Source organism: Chelonoidis abingdonii, chromosome 19 (genome assembly GCF_003597395.2).
Source record: "Chelonoidis abingdonii isolate Lonesome George chromosome 19, CheloAbing_2.0, whole genome shotgun sequence".
Taxonomy (NCBI): Eukaryota; Metazoa; Chordata; order Testudines; family Testudinidae; genus Chelonoidis; species Chelonoidis abingdonii.
This window is the reverse complement of record NC_133787.1, coordinates 23,361,014-23,378,613: the sequence shown is the minus strand read 5'-3', so window position 1 is coordinate 23,378,613 and position 17,600 is coordinate 23,361,014. Positions and strand designations below refer to the sequence as shown.

Below are 17,600 nucleotides of genomic sequence, written 5' to 3'. Positions count from 1 at the left end.
CTTGCTTGCTAGCATATATATACCTGCCCCTGGAAATTTCCACTACATTCATCTGACGAAGTGGGTATTCACCCACGAAAGCTCATGATCCAAAACGTCTGTTAGTCTATAAGGTGCCACAGGATTCTCTGCTGCTTGGTCCACAGTATCTCTGATAAATACAACAGCAGCCTGATTGTGAAAGAAAGCTTTTTTGGCAATCAGGACACTACTAGGTAAAAAGAGGGACTCGTGAGTAATGAAGGATTTTGAATGTATAGAAAGGATCAGGCAAATGCTATTATACACTACTCTTGCCCACCATCTTTCAAATTTAGAAGGCGAATAATAATAATAATACTGATGCTTTGTACATATTTAATGCCCTTTACCAGATGACCTCAAGCACTTTGGAAAGGTTAGTATAGTCCTTGTTTTAGAGGTGGAAAACTGAGGTGCACAGAGGTTCAGTATCTTGTCCAAGGTCAGATGGCAGAGTCTAGAATAGAAACCAGGTCTTCTGACTAGCTGGGTTTCAGGCATTTATACTGTGCTCATTGCTATAGTACCAGGGGGCCAGCTCCTTGGCCGTACCCATATACCACATTGCCATCTGTCTCTCTTTCCTTTTCTTCAGCGTGCTATGTCATAGTTTGACCATGCAGTTTCCCAACTGTTGATAGACATGCTCACCTCTTCTTTATCTCCCACTTCTTCCAGTCGCACAGCCGGGCTGCCTGTTATGCTGGATTAGTGAGTAAGGAAAGCTGGGTGGTAAATTAACTGTCACTTAATTTCCCCTTGTCAACATGGAAGCCACAATGATAAAGCGAACTCAGGCCTTTCATCAGAAGGATTTGAATTCAGTACAAACACAATGAATTAATTCACAATTCCAAAAAAAGTGTCTCTAACTTTCACACCGTCCTTTGCATAGAATCTTTAAGATTTTATGATTTCTCTCCTCTCATTTTTCTCTCTTTAATTTTGTGGCACTAGACAGGGTTTGCATTTTAGCATCTCCAAGTTAACTAGTGCAATAAAAAGATGACAATTAGCTAGGGACTGGAAGCTCATATAATCAGTTTGCTGAGTAGCATGAATATAAGTGCAAGTCAGCTGATGGATGTTAGCCCATCCCTTCTGCTTCTGAAAATAGCAGCAACCTTGAGCTTTGAGAGGAATGCTGAGCAGAGAGGGGAGGTTACTGTTGGAGTCAGGGGACCTATTTACATATTATTTAGTATTTGGATGATTCATACAGTTTTGAACACAACCTCAAACAAGAATATCATCCTAATCTGAATAAGCAAATTAAACCAAAACACACCTTAACATCTGAGCAAAAGATGTTATAAACAAGAATCAAAATGATCCTAGAAAGAAAGAAAGAAAGAAACTAAATGTTAACGTGTAGGTACAAAGTATAAGAAGATCTTTATACATCTTTAATACAGATTTTTCTCCCTGTTCCAACTGTGTAGCTTCACAGTAAGGGAGACCCAGAACAAATCCATTAATGCTATAAATGTTTTGTATGACTCACTTACATCAAGACCTATTAATCCAGTACAAATTGTAGCCAGTTAATTCTGAATCAAAGATTAAAATATCCTGTGCTATTTCAGCTAAAGAAGGGCTATATATAATATTTAATTTTGTCATTATTCTGAAGTTGCTCTTAAAATAAAGTTATAGTCTGAAAAAGGACTAAAAATCACAGTTACTCAACAAATCTGCTCCTTGTGTGACTTTCAGCCACATATACTAATTTTATTGACAAAAATAAGTGGTTTATCCTGTTAGCCATGCAGAGACAATGCATCTCTATGAGAGTAAGCTGGATTCTAATCAGTCTCATGGATCAGCAACATTGTCAACTGAGATTTAATGATAGCATCATTATTACTAGTGGTGATGCAAAAGCCAGAAGAAACAGATTGATTTTCAGATCTCAGGTGAAATTTGCAGAGTTGTCAATTAGAAAAAACAACAACTTTGATTTGAGACATAGCCTCTAGTTTTTAAGTGGAAACTTCCAACCACTGCAAAGGTAATGAGAAAAACATCAGTTCTAATGTTGCACTTGCAGTATAATGTGCATCTATATTTGGGCTGTTAATAACATAGGGGGAAAAAAGCCCAGCACCTTCGCTCTTATGCAGACTCTTCCTTCTAGAATTACAGTGTGCAGCTCGTTGCAGAAAGGGATTATGACTACATTTGAAGCCCTGATTCTGCAGTCAGCACATCCAAATAAAGAATAGCACTTAAGCATAAGCTTAAATGCTTTCATGAATTGGTTCTCATTATATCCCACAGCTATCTGTCCTCCAAGAAATCGTCATGTTCCCCACTGATTCAGTTTTTCTTATGCCTCTGCAAATACTGGAGGATCATCTGTCTTGTGTATGCAATGCTTATGGCGATACAGCAGAGCTGTGCAGGCTATATGCTTCTGTCAGAAACGGCAGGCAGCAAGGAGAGTCACCTAGGTTTGTGAGATTTTGAAAAAATCTACAAATATTATGGGATATAGATTACATTATGGAATGGAGAGAGTTGCACACTTGGAAGTTGACCCCTTGCTCACAGTCACCCCTGCAAACACATTTCTGCCCAATGATACATTGCCCAAGACTTCCCAAAAGACACTGCACTGAACAGTGACAAGTTGTACACTGGGATACCTACCCATGATGCACCACACCGTGCATTGACATAAGCACTCCCAGTAAGTACACACAGTGCTGATGCAAGGAGCCAAATATGCACATGCACAAGCAATATACTAACTGTGACGGCTTTATGCCAACATAACTTGTGTCGACCAAAGTTTGTAGTGCAGATGTGGCCTCAGTCACGTACCTCTGTGTCAGTGAAGCTTCCCCTCTTTGGGTGTCTGTTATGCTCTCAGTTACTTTGACAGATAGATGTGAATAGCCTGCCTTGCCATACCAGCCACACAACCCTTTTTTTTTCTGTCAAAACAAGGGATAATGGAGTTTACTCAAATTCTGCACCTGGTCATACACTTCTCTCTGGCACAATACTCACTGTATTTTTTGCATTTTCCTGAAATTACTCATTTCTATGCATTCAGTCTTATTGTACCAATTTTTTCTTATGTAATCTGCAGCGCTCAAAAGGAATGCATTGGACCTGTCAGCACATCACTTGTTTGAATAGCTGTTCTTGTTCCAGTTTGACTCATCAGGTTCCCTCAGACTAGTTTAGCATTCCACCCAGGGTGACTGTCTTCCCTTGAGAAGGTTATTTTGAATGTTAATTAGATTTTCACGGTCCTGATCTCAAGTGTCAGCCAGAAGGCTGCTCTGCCACAAACATAATATTAACTAGATTTTTACCATATCTTTCAATCATTCCAGTCTATGTTCAATAGGAATTCCTTTTGTGTGAGATTCTGTCCAGCACTTAGTCATTTCAAAACGGTGATGAAAATTCTGTTTTGCATATTTCTATATTCTTGTGTGATAAATATTTGTTTAACTCTATAAACAGTTTAAACTAATCATTTTGAGATACAGCAGCACTTTGCTTTTAGGGGGGGAGATCATTTGATTTTAAAAGATGTAATTCAGTTTTATAATCCATTGACATTTGTACTAGGCTGCAAATCCAAATGGAAATCTTAAACAGCACTCTGCAATCAATCTTTAATCTGTTTCTTTGCACATATGCATACACACATGCACACACAGTTACTTCCTGAATACAAATAGGATCAAATTCTGAGTCTGCTCCTGTCTTGGACTTTGCCAGTTTTTAATGCGATACCGTGAGATTACCTCATCCTGATATTGTAGCACTCTAATGCAGCCTCAGAGGATAGTGCCACTTATGTGTAGGTGCAATTAATCACCAATGGAAAGCAACCTAGTAGTTTTTAATACAAAAAATGGTGTCATCCGGGGGAAATATTTAAGAGATTCAGTGTTGTTACAAGATAGAAGACAGCCAATTGCAGAAGTTATTCACTGAGTTCCTATACCAACACACTAGCAAAATCTGCTTTTTTATTTGAGATTCTCGTTCCACAGCAGATTTAATAACCCTACTTTAACAGCGTTGCTGACTCTCATGATTTTATCAAAAATCTCATAATATTTAGTGTTTTTCTAAAAGCCACAGTTTTTGGAGACAAATTTATTACTCGGGAATCTCAGATTTCTTTTAAAGAAAAAAGTAAGTTTCTGCCCCTTGCTGTGGAAAGTTACTTGAAAATGTAACCAAGTATACACTAATTGCTCAAACACTAGAAAGCAAATCAAAAGAACTCAAACTGATTTTATGTTCTTTTTTAAAATCCCATGATATTTAAACCAGTCTCATGATTTCGGGGGCCTGGCTCATGATTTTTGAACGTTTGGTGTTGGCAGCAGTACTATTTTAAGCTGCTGCATCTTTTCACCCTTATGCACTGTTTCCCTGAACTGTCCTTTTTTGGCCTATTTTATTTGTATGTGGGTGTGAGAGAAAGAGAGACCCTTCACCATCCAGTACCACACAGCAAATAATAAAGTCCATATCACATCAACCCACATTTGACACACCAGTGTGAATTGCAGGCATATATAAAATGCCCTCTCAGCTGAACCCACGTGACACCAAAGTGAAGGTTTTGAGGCCTAGTGTTTTGACTTGGTTGAGCTGCAGGCTTGAAAATGCTCTACTTCTTTAAACACAAAGTAGCAATACAGCAGCTCTGTCCTACACGAGTGAACATATTAGCAGGGCTACTGTAAAATACTCCCACTTTCTAAACTCATTGTTACGATGCCCAAGCCACCCAACTCCAAACAGTTATAAAAACCACCTGCATTCCATTGCCCTTATGTAAAGTATGCTGTTCTGAGGATGTATCTCGATAAGTTGTCTGTTATGTTGATGTGGAATTTTTTTTGTTTTGTTTCACGGATTTACCATGACAACGCACTATAGCAACTCTGTGTGCTGGCAGATCTATCTGTGGCCTGACATTTGGGGGAGATTAGGCTGTTTGATGTGTGAGGAGCTAGGAACCTTCTAGACTCTGCAGCCGGAAAGTCCTGCTTCAGCACATCTGTTATAGTCTACAACTGTGAGACACCCCTCTAGCAACACAGACCAGCAGAGATGACCTGTACCTGCTGATGGGGGGGGGCGGGCAGAGTGAGGGCAGCAGCTTCAGCAGATGTTACTGAGCATGTTCAATACAAGTCAAGCAGCACCTCTGGAGGGGACATGTGACCCCGAGTACTGCCCCCACACATCACCTCTGAACACCAGGGCCATCCACTGGAGAAATAGTGACTCTTTGTCTTGGGAAATACCAAGCTAGTCATCAGTCCTGTTCCCCCCAAGTGGACCATTCTGTATGTTGCAGTCTTCTCATACCTCCTATTAGAGAGCTGCTTACTTCCTTGCATAAGAACATAAGAACTGCTATACTGGGTGAGACAGAGCAGAGGTCCTGTTTCTAACAGTTGCCAGTATCAGAGCTTCAGAACAGGGCAGTTGGAGTGATCCACCCATGCCTTCTGGCAGTCAGAGGTCTAGGGTCACCCTTAGCATGAGGTTGTATCCCTGACCATGTTAGCTAATAGCCATTGATGGACCTATCTTCCATGAACTTATACAGTTCTTTCTTTAATCCAGTTATATTTTTGGTTATCACAACATCCCATGGCAATGAGTTCCACAGGTTAATTGTGCCTTGTATGAAAAAGTATTTCCTCATGTTTGTCTTAAACCTGCTGTCTATTAATTTCATTGCGTGACCCCTGGTTTTTATATTGTGGGAAAGGGTAAAACACTTTTCTCTTCACTTTTTCCTTGCCATTTATGATTTTGTAGGCCTCTATTATACCCCTGCTTAGTCTTTTCTTTTCTAAGGTGAACAGTTTTGTAGTCTTTCCTCATATGGACATCTTTCCATACACTTAATCTTCTTTGTTGCCCTTCTCTGAACTGTGTCCAATTCCACTGTATCCTTTTGGAAATGGGGTGCTGAGAACTAGACACAGTATTCAAGGCATGGGCACACCATGGAGTCATATAGCAGTGTTATGATATTTTCTCTTTTACTTTGTATCCCATTCCTAATAGTTCCTAACATTCTTTTAGCCTTTTTGACTGCTTATGCACATTGACCTGAAGTTTTCAGACCACTATCCACAATGACACACTCGAAGAATTCTGTGGATTGGTAAGGCATGACTTCCCTTTACAAAAGTCATGTTGACTCTTACCAGGCAGAGCATATATATCTATGTGTCTGATCATTCTGTTCCTTACTACAGTTTCTACCAATTTGCCCAGTACTGAAGTTCGGCGCCAGTATACTGTAATTGCCAGTATCACCTCTGGAATCATTTTTGAAAATCAGCATCGCATTAGCTACTTTCCAGTCATCTGGTACAGAGGCTTGTTTCAGCAATAGGTTACATACGACAGTTAGCAGTGCTATAATTTCAGATGTGAGTTCCTTCAGAACTCTTGGCTGAATGCCCTCTGGTCCTGGTGACTTATTCCTGTTTAATGTAAGCAATTTGTTCTAAAACCGCTTCTATTGACACATCAGTGTAGGATAATACTTCAAATTTGTCACCCAAAAAGAATAGCTCTGATGTGGATATCTCCCCCACGTCCTCTGCAGTGAAGACCGATGCAAAGAAAGTCTGTGTTAATTCTACCTAAAGAAAATTGAGATAAGAGTTAAGGCTGGGCATGCTAGCATGATTTGAAGAATGGGAAGTGTGCATTGGGTGTGGTTATATGTTAGAAGTGAAAGGATGTTTGTTGTGCAGAAGGTGAGAAAGAGGGAATCTGGTGCGAAGACATGTGGGTGGACAGGCATATGAAGTGTGTTGGTCCAGATGTCAATGTTGATTAACAGGTGATATCCAGGATTTTTAGTGATTGCAATGATAGGAAATGCACTTCAACAACTGTAGCTCAAAGTTAGCCAACTTTGTGTGTGTGTGTACGCGCGGACACAGAGGCGAAAAGTCTCTTTATAGAATATTATTGCAGGAGTTTCCCTATTCTCTTCATAGAAATTTTGATGTTGGAAAAAAATGTGTACTTGAGCCTGCCAGGATAAGGATATTGCACTGAAAACCCCAAGTCTAACAGAGATGTCTCTCCTGTTAGGGCTAGCCCCCGAGACTGATCTCTGTGAGCAGGGGCGGCTCCAGGCACCAGCACAACAAGCGCGTGCCTGGGGCGGCAAGCCGCCTGTCGGTCACTGTGAGAGCAGTAGTCAGGCCGCCTTCTGCGGGTGATCTGCCGGTCCCGAAGGCGCGGGACCAGCAGATGAGCCACAGAGACGACACCGAATCCACGTGACCAGTGGACCACCTGCAGGCACGCCGCCAAAGGACGCCTGACTGCCGTGCTTGGGGCGGCAAAAAACATAGAAGTCTAGCTGTCTGTCTGTGGGCTTGTTCCTGCACCCGAGGAAGACAATGGCAGAATTTCCATTGAGTTCAGTGAGAGTAGACAGGTTCCACATGAAAGAAAAATGCTGCAACAATCGAGTGTTCACTTTGTAATGGTAGCGTTACTTCAGCTCATGTATCAATCATTAGTACTACAAAATTCACGTTGTCCTATATATTGTTCACACAATATTATTTATCCCTTAAAAATCCATGGACACTGAACTTGTGTTAGAAATATCAAGACTTTAATGGACTTCAAGGAGTTCAGCCTTTTAAAGGATTTTGTTCAAGTACAAGCTATAACATGGGTTTAAATTCATTTGTTCCTTTGGCCAGAGCCCCAAATGACAGCGTCTGATTGGTCACCACGTTGTAGCTACACCATGTATCATTTAGATCACGGGTGCGCAAACTTTTTGGCCCGAGGGCCACATTGGGGAATAGAAATTGTATGATGGGCATGAATGCTCACAAAATTGGGGTTTGGGTGTGGGAGGGGGTGATGGCTCCGGTTGGGAGTGCGGGCTCTGGGGTGGGGCTGGGGAAGAGAAGTTTTGGGTGTAGGAGGGTGCTTTGGGCTCGGACCAAGGGGTTCAGAGGGCGGGAGGGATATCAGGGCTGGGGGAAGGGTGTGGGAAGGGGTGCAGGTTCCGGCCTGGGGTGCGGGCTCTGGAATGGGGCTGGGAATGAGAGGTTTGGGATGCAGGAGAGTGCTCCGGGCTGGGATCGAGGGGTTTGGAGAGTGGGAGGGGGATCAGGGCTGGGACAGGGAGTTGGGGCATGGGGAGAGGCTTAGGGGTGCAGGATCTGAGCAGTGCTTATGGAAGCAGTGGCATAACCCTTCTTCAGCTCCTACACAGAGGTGTGGCCAGGCGGCTCTGCATCCGCAAGCACCACCCTTGCAGCTCCCATTGGAGCTCAGGAGGGGGCCATTGGAGTACTTTGGAGCCAGAGCGGGGCCATGCCCGGCTTCTGGAAGCGGTGCAGTGCAGCCCTTTACCCAGGGCCCCAGCTGGAGCGCTGCAGCAGGGCTGAGCTGCATCAGGCCCCCGACCCAGCGCCCTGGCCAGAGTGCCGAAGCAGAGCCAAGCTGCATGGTCTGACCCCAGACCCAGCACCCAGGCCAGAGTTGGGCCGAACCGCATGGTGCGGCTCCTGACCCCGCTCCCCGGGGGAGCTCGCAGGCCGACTTAAAACAGCTCATAGGCAGGATCTGGCCCACAGGCCGCAGTTTGCCCAGCTCGATTTAAACTCTGGTCCATATTGTAAATGGACTTTATATTACTCAGACTCCTCTTGGAAGGAGATGAAATACTTTTCTTTGTGAATAAATTCCTGAACCCTTTAATAGCTGGGGACAGTGCAGGTGAGATGGAACACTTTTCCAAACTGTTTAAATCTGTATAATTGCGGTGCTTTAGTAAAAACATGTTCACCAGCTTCCCATAAACTGCTTCAGCAGACCTAATGCACTCCATTTTACTTGCTTTTTGCTAAGTTGCAACATTTTCTTTAAGGTTTACACAAACATAAATGCAATCAAACCCTAGAAGAGCAATGAGAGAACTTGCATCTATCTTCTTCCTCTAACACTCCACCAATGTTTTGTTTATTCCAGGTAACATTATTGGTTCTGGAATCTTTATTTCACCAAAAGGAGTTCTGGAACACTCTGGGTCAGTGGGACTAGCTCTTGTTGTTTGGGTGCTTGGAGGAGGGATTGCTGTCCTTGGATCTTTATGTTATGCTGAGCTAGGAGTTGCTATCCCGAAATCAGGAGGGGATTATTCCTATGTCACCGAGATTTTTGGTGGGTTAGCTGGGTAAGTACTGTATCCTTCATCTTTTATGATATTTATGAGGTGCTTTTAAAATATTTTATATTAAATATTTAGTGTAAAAAGTCAATTTTCCCTTGTGCTGAAGTTGCAATTAAAGTGTCTATTTGTCTATAAGAAACTTTTATTAAGTGATTCTGACCATTTTCAAAGAATACTATCCTGTACCTATGTCTGCCTTTTGGTTATTTTAGTTCAGCTTGGTGAAAGAAACTCTCTGGCTAACCTCAGCCAACTGAATAAAACTGATGATGTGAAAGTACAGTGTTGCAAACTATACCATCTGGTATTTACTTACTCTCTCTCTCATAGATATACATATAGATATGACCACTGAAGATAAGTCTGAATTAATACCCTGAATCTGAGCAGCCTCAGACATAGGGAAATTTGAACTGGAGCTAATTTCATAGTCCAAGCCCATCCCTAATTATCAGAGTAAGAGACAACATATTCCTACTTCTGTGATGTGATTTCACCTTCCCACAATAGGATACGGTAAATCACTTACAGGCCAAATTTAAAATTTTCTAGAGAAGCACTTCAGGATTTTGATCCTTAGCTTGCACCACTGTGGTTCATATCTTGGAAGTGTACAGATCACTTCACCATGATATTCTGAAAAATTTGTAGAACGGAAGAAACGCCATTTCACAGCACGTGTCCCTGAACAACTGTGAGTGGAATAAAGTGATAAAGGGAGTGAGGAGGAGTAAGAAACTATCAGTTTATATTGCCTATAAACTATAAGTTTATACTGCATATTAAACGTAAGTTTAAAAAAAGCTGTTCTTGGCCTCTATTCACATCTCTATTTTAGATGCTTCTACACCTTCTGGATTCCTTGGCAATTTTATAACCAAAATAGGTGTTTTATGTGTTACTGTTTTATATATGAAGAGTAAACACACACTGTGCAAACAAATGACAAAATGAATGGGGGTTGGTATTGGCTTTTTTTAGTATTAAGCAAAAATATTCTCTCATCTTAGCTAACTGTTGTGCTCAGGACAGTGAGTCCCAGGCCCATAATACAAGCAAGCACTGTGAAACATTCCCTCTGGACTATCGCTTTGCTCATGCTTGTCAGATTACAGTCCTGTTTTCCGACACATCCACTAGTTTGTTTCTGTGTACAGAAAGCTAGTGCAAATGTAAAAAATTACAAGGTAACTTTCAGATACTGACCACAGGATTCAGGCCACTAAACAAATTTCTTTGAGAACCTAGGTTCCTGAGATGAACCATCACTTTATTAAAATCCCTCAAACACCTATTAGCCACTTATGTGACACTTTGAATATAGCACCAAAGAATTCAGGACTGAAGACATTAAAACAGCCAGGCTACCTAATCTCTTAAGAACTAAGTGGCTCATTATGCCCTTGTGGGAATAATTCAAAATAAGGAATGGAGAACGTAAATTTTAACCAGCAGAGTTTACTTTGAGTTCTTCCATTCGAGAATAGAAAATAAGATGGCTCCATGTATGCGGCATTGTTTTCCCCTGGGGGTGGAAGGTATTCTTCACTCGAGTTAGCTAACTCATGGCAAAATCCTAGTGAAGACAAAGCAGTTTGTAGTTTTCACATGAAATACTAGGTCAAGCAATTTAAAGACTATGGTTTACTTTCAAGAAAACTACGACCTGTTTTGTCTTCAACCAAAATTTTACCTGGAGTTAGCCAACTCAAGTTACTATCATATTTTTTTTCTAGTGAACACACACCTAACCCAGCTGAGCTCAGGGATTTTATTACAGGAACACAATGTCCACACAAGGGCCACTTGCTTCCACATTGCCACCTGCCTGGGGCAGTTAACTCAGTACATGGCATAACTGCCCTTTCTTTTTTCAAAACTGAACTTTTTGTATTATCAACTTTGTAAAATCCCCTGGCATGCTATCTTCATGTTTCAAGATAAAACGCTGTAGCTTTAACCACTTGCCTTGCTGTTTAGTTTGGCAGTTATGTATTCCACTGCCAATACAGACATTTAAACACAGTTATGTCCAAAAAAGTCCTGTCTCACTTCAACCCAAGTTAACCTTAGGCCATGTCTCCACTATGGGTGCTACAGTGGCACAGCTACAACACTGCAACTATGCCATTGTAGTGCCCTCACGCAGATGCTTCCTTGCTGTTTAGTTTGGCAGTTATGTATTCCACTGCCAATACAGACATTTAAACACAGTTATGTCCAAAAAAGTCCTGTCTCACTTCAACCCAAGTTAACCTTAGGCCATGTCTCCACTATGGGTGCTACAGTGGCACAGCTACAACACTGCAACTATGCCATTGTAGTGCCCTCACGCAGATGCTTCCTTGCTGTTTAGTTTGGCAGTTATGTATTCCACTGCCAATACAGACATTTAAACACAGTTATGTCCAAAAAAGTCCTGTCTCACTTCAACCCAAGTTAACCTTAGGCCATGTCTCCACTATGGGTGCTACAGTGGCACAGCTACAACACTGCAACTATGCCATTGTAGTGCCCTCACGCAGATGCTTCCTTGCTGTTTAGTTTGGCAGTTATGTATTCCACTGCCAATACAGACATTTAAACACAGTTATGTCCAAAAAAGTCCTGTCTCACTTCAACCCAAGTTAACCTTAGGCCATGTCTCCACTATGGGTGCTACAGTGGCACAGCTACAACACTGCAACTATGCCATTGTAGTGCCCTCACGCAGATGCTTCCTTGCTGTTTAGTTTGGCAGTTATGTATTCCACTGCCAATACAGACATTTAAACACAGTTATGTCCAAAAAAGTCCTGTCTCACTTCAACCCAAGTTAACCTTAGGCCATGTCTCCACTATGGGTGCTACAGTGACACAGCTACAACACTGCAACTATGCCATTGTAGTGCCCTCACACAGATGCTTCCTACAGCGGCTGAAGGGGTTTTTTCATTGCTGTAGGTGATCCACCTCCTCAAGTGGAGGTAGCTAAATCAACAGAAGAATTTTTCCATCAATCTAGCCATGTCTATAGTGAGGGGGTTAAGTCGGCTTAATAAAGACATTCAAGGAGGGTGAATGTTTCATGCCCCTGAGCACGGTAGCTATGTAGACCTAATTTTTAAATATAGACCAGGCCTTAGTTTACTCAAAACAGTCCTTTTTCTGTTCTGCAAATCATATTCTCCCACCTGTGTTGTAGTTTAGAGCCAAACATTACCGTGGCGACTCATCATGCTGCATAACCATCTGTGCATTAGTTCCTCCAAACTTAATTGGAACAAATTGAACTCCTTTTAACAAATACCAGTTTGGGCTGAAGTGTTAATAGCTTTTACTCAAGACCAGGATTTAATTACAACACCTGAGACTAATAGCAAAATTAAGATTAAAATATGCCTAATGTTAATTGTATCATCCTTTCATCATTATTTGATCTCTGTTTTGAGCTCCCTGTTTGACAGTTCAGCTTCATAATCCTCTGGCAAGAATCTGCATTTAACTTAATTGGTTTTATCAAACCTGCATGTATTTCATTCCATGTGAAACAAATTGAATATCAGATCTCTCTACTGAATTATTCACATTCCCAGTAAATTTCATTAATACCAAACACCAATTTTAATGTGTTTAGTATTGCAATGTACACGTGACTGCCGATGTTGACTGAGATATTGCTTTTAAGACCTGATTTTCAAATTCTTGCTTCCAATAGGCATATGTATTTTCACCCATATACACCACTATGTGGACTTAGCTGCATTCACCACTGTACATGAAGATATTAGAATATTCATGGGAAAAACTCATGAGTTTTACCCACAAACACTCCAGTCCTTGCACACACAGGTGTCAGTGCTACAGCACACTCACACCAGTCCACACCCATCAAAATTCCATACACACAGGCAGAGGCTGGTTTGAGGGGAAAGGGGCACTTTCATTTGACCAGAAAAGCAATCAGGTGAGTCAGCATTGTCAACAACTGATTATTTCAATCTTTAAGTCTTATTAATCTTTGATTATTTAACCCTCAGGCTCTAACATTATAATCCAAATAAATTCTTTTTGAGAGAATCCAAAAGAACTTCTACTTTAAAATGTGTTATAACTAAGTAAAATTCACATCCCAAAGACAGCTACCAACAGCACAGATAAACCCCCAGTGTTATGCTTTTTCACACAGCCACAGGATAGCAATTATGATGTAAAATTCAGTGTCTGTACAGTGCCTAGCACAATGGTATCCTGGTCCATGACTGGCGCTCCTAGGCACTTGGTTAATACAAATAATAATAAACAGTGTGAAAGAACTTGGCTGAGCTGCTTCGTTGAAGAGATGAAAACTGTAGGAAATGGAGGGAAAGAGCCACTCAAAAAAAGTAAAGAGAGAGAGAAATGTGGTAGGGTTTTTAAAGTACATTTTGTCATTTGGAAATGTAACCAATTATTTCCATGTGCCAGCTGGTTTACAAAGTTAATGATACAATAGTTTATAAGAAAAAGAAAGTTCGAGAACTTGCCATGCTCCACTGGAACAAAAAAGGGGAAAACTAACATAACAGGAGTGAAGAGCACTTACCAGCTACAAGAAAGGAGGGTGCAGCAAGGAACAATGAGTTGCAAAATGACTCCTTTAGGGCTGGAGCTGCTTTGCTCTGCCAGATTTAAAGGGCCAGCTACAGAAAGGCATGCTGGGAAAGAAGAGCTTATAAGAGAACAGCCCTGGACTAGGCAGCCTTAGTATGAACTGGAAAGTAGCCAAGAAAAGGTGCCTGGGAAACAATTGCATCTGTGTTGTGCATTCCACTACTATATATCTATAAAAAAGAAACAGTAGCATCTAATCTTGTATTGATTATATCTTACCACATAGTTCCCATCCAATTGATAAGAAAAAAATGTATTTTAAGTTAAGATGATTGCTTCCCTCTTAAAGGAAAAACCACTGAATATGTGGAAAGTTTGCAGGGCTAAGTCTGACCAAAGGAGATGCCTCTGAGGTGTTCAGAAGTGAGGTCTGAGGGTTCTGTTGCTGCAAGAAGGAAGCCCAGTGGTCATCAAAATATCTTGGTCAGAGACAAGCAACCCATAAATAATACATTTTCTTTATATACCCCTTTTAGCCAGTGATCTCATTTTATAAACATCAACTAGGCCTTCCTACATCTTTCTGAGGCAGGTATTTTTATCCCCTTCCACAGAGTAAGCAACTGAGGGATGTAAAGGCCTACATTTTCAAAAGTATTCACTCCTTTTGGGCAAAGCGTTTCAGCTACCATTGAAGTCAGTAGAAGTTGCGGGTGCTCAGTTGCTCTGATTTAGGTCCTATGTGTCTCAGGTTGGGCTAACAAAAACAGAAGCACCTATAAGTAAAGGGCAGGCAGAAACTTGACACAAGTCACAGCGTCCGTGGCCCAGCCAGGAGCATAGCTCAGAACTATTGCTCTAGCCATTAGACAATGATCAAGACAACTTTAAGATTAAAGAACAAAGAGTGTGTTGTGGTAACACATAATGCTAGAACCATCTTTTTCCTTTCCAGGGGCACCATTTAATCCATTGATGATTCTCCCATTGTGACATGCAAAGCTAACTCAATATGCTGACAGAATGTCTCTACTACTTGTTGTGTGCATGTTTAAACTGTGTGCTACATCACATCAAATTTATATGAAAAAACAGATTGATCTGGGAAAAAAAGAGTAAAGAAAGGTTGTGGGGGAAACCAGAGAAGTGATTGTTTTGGTGGGGTTTAGAAAAATAGCTACCTAATTCTGAGGCTCCTATAGTCATCAGATTATGAAACTGTTGTACAGTCAAATGATTCTTATTGGTGTAACAGCAGCACCAATTGTTTTTCTTGTGAATACAGTTTTTTGCTGCTATGGAGTGCAGTGCTTATCATGTACCCTACCAGCCTGGCTGTTATCGCACTGACATTTTCAAACTATGTTCTACAACCGGTGTTCCCTAATTGCATCCCACCTTATAATGCCTCCAGGGTCCTCTCCATGGTGTGTTTATGTGAGTATTGCCTAATGTTCTTTATGCTCCTATGAAGCTTATGTCAAAGAGGTTTCATATTCTCTTAGGTGCAAATCCATCCCTCACCCCACCCCAGTGGTCAACTGAAGTCCCCTTTGCAGCAACCAAGGCTGTTCCACTATGGTGGTCGGAGGCTGAATGTAGGGAGGGGAGGTGCTATATATTATGCTGGCTCACCTGAGTCTTATTTCATTGTGTACTATAGGGTGATATATTCCACAAAGAAATGGACCAAAGGGGAGGTTGCACAGCTGGATTAGGTATAAACTAAGATCTGAGGTTCAGATTGAAAGGTGAATAACGGGTGGGGCTCAGTATGAGTAACTAAGACCCTTTTACTATATTTAAGCCACTGTTGCTAACTCAACAAATGGGTTAGCAATTCACAAGTCCTTTATATGTGTGTGTAAAAAACCAAACGCCACCACTGCTTAATTAATTACTAACGTCCCAGAAGGGACAAAATCAGAATGAAAGGGGATAGAGAGACTCACCACTTCCCCTCAGGCCTGGTTTACATTACAGCATTAGGTCAATGCAAGTCAGCTTATGTCAACCTAACTATGTAAGTGTCTACACTAAAATTTCACTCCTGCTGTCATAACTTGCCTACTACACTGTTTTAATAACTCCACCATCACGAGAAGCATAGTCAATGTCAATGCAGTTATGTCAACGCAGTGTCAGTATAGATACCATATTGCTAACATTGACTGTTGCTGGCTTTCAGAAGCCATCCCACAGTGCCCCACACTGACAGTTCAATTGGTGCTCCTGCTGAGGATGCACACTGCTAACACAAGGAGCAAAGTGTAGACACACACAAGTAATTTAGTTACTGCGGCAGCTGTATGCCAACGTAAATTAGGTTGACTTAATTTTGTAGCGTAGACATGCCCTCAGTTCACATAAGTCCCTCCCCACAGTTAGGACTTCCTAAGTATTGATGGGCCATCCGAGATAGAGCTCTGGCAAACTTCCTTCTGAAACAGGCCGTTTTCTAGGGTGGAGTTAATCCTGCTCGTCAGACCCATCCAAACCCAAGCTAGATTTCTATCTGGTCTGCTGATAGGAAACTAGCAGTCTGTGTTTCTCAGCATTTGTTAATGAATATTCTGAAATATACAAAATTTTGTTCCACTGAATTCAGTTTTCTGCTCTCTAGTACTCCTGACTTGGGTGAACAGCTCCAGCGTTCGATGGGCAACTCGCATCCAGGATATATTTACAGCAGGAAAACTGTTAGCCTTGGCCCTTATCATTACTATGGGCTTCATACAGATCTTTAAAGGTACTCACTGAGAGAGCCTAAACATTGGTACTGTACTATTGGTGAAATTAAATTCTCTTGGGAAAGCCTATTGCACCCATTCCATTGTTTTCTAGTTCTTAGCAGGCCAGAGAAAAGTGCTAAGGGCTTATTTAATTTCCCCTGCTGACAGAGTTCTCCGCTACGATTAGCAAGCATTTGGATTTGAAAGAAACTGGACAAGGAGGTAGCTGGTAATGTTACTTGATCTATGGGAGGGCATGTTTCAAGCAGAGCCTAGCAAAGACACCATTGTGTAAGCTGGACAGAAATATGTGACAAAACTGAAAATAATTAATGTTAATTGCTGTTAATTGAAGCTACAGGATTCCTTCCAAGTATGGATGCAGTCACAAAGGAAGTATTCTTCAGAACATAGTGCGATAAGTAATTATCAAACAGGCAACATAGTACAAAGATAATTGTGTAGCATCCTTACACAAGTTTCTCTCTCAAAGAAAACTGTTGTTTTCAATAAAGTAAAGCTCTGAACTGAAATATTGAGAAATATCTCACTAAGTAGATTTATAGTGTAATTTTATCAATGACCTGTTCCTCAAATGTTTAATTGCTTTTGATGAACTCAGTATACAAGGCCCCAAATCAACAAGCAACATAAGCAGTAGTTCCAGTTCCCCTGGAAGCAGCGGGACTACTCATATACTTAAAATTAGACAAGTACTTGTATTCTTACTGATTCAGCCCCATAATGGAAAGCATAGGACCCAAGGGAGGATGATGTTTTCAGCATGTGTGAAATGGGTCATGTAGAGAGGACAGAAATACGGTATTTACAACTAACCAGGAAGAGAGATTAACAAATTGGGCATAATTAGGCAAGAGCACCACTTTCCAGGTTAAAAATAAAAAAGCCCTACAGCCTGAAAAATTCCACCTGCCCTGCAAGGGTTTTTTCTGAGTAGAGTGAATGTTATTGAAGAACCCTGGGTTCCTGTAGAGGAGACATTCACTCCATTCAGAAGAGATGAGAGCTTAGGACATCAGATACCAATGCTG

General features: G+C 41.3%; 1 protein-coding gene across 1 annotated transcript in view; it reads left to right on the top strand.

Moving 5' to 3' along the window:
* SLC7A10 (solute carrier family 7 member 10) overlaps nucleotides 1–17,600 on the top strand; it is an 82,977-nt gene that overhangs the window by 51,979 nt on the left and 13,398 nt on the right. The window contains 3 exon segments of the mRNA XM_032773350.2: nucleotides 9,043–9,247; nucleotides 15,102–15,253; nucleotides 16,440–16,565. Of these exon segments, the coding sequence (XP_032629241.1) occupies nucleotides 9,043–9,247; nucleotides 15,102–15,253; nucleotides 16,440–16,565 (483 nt within the window).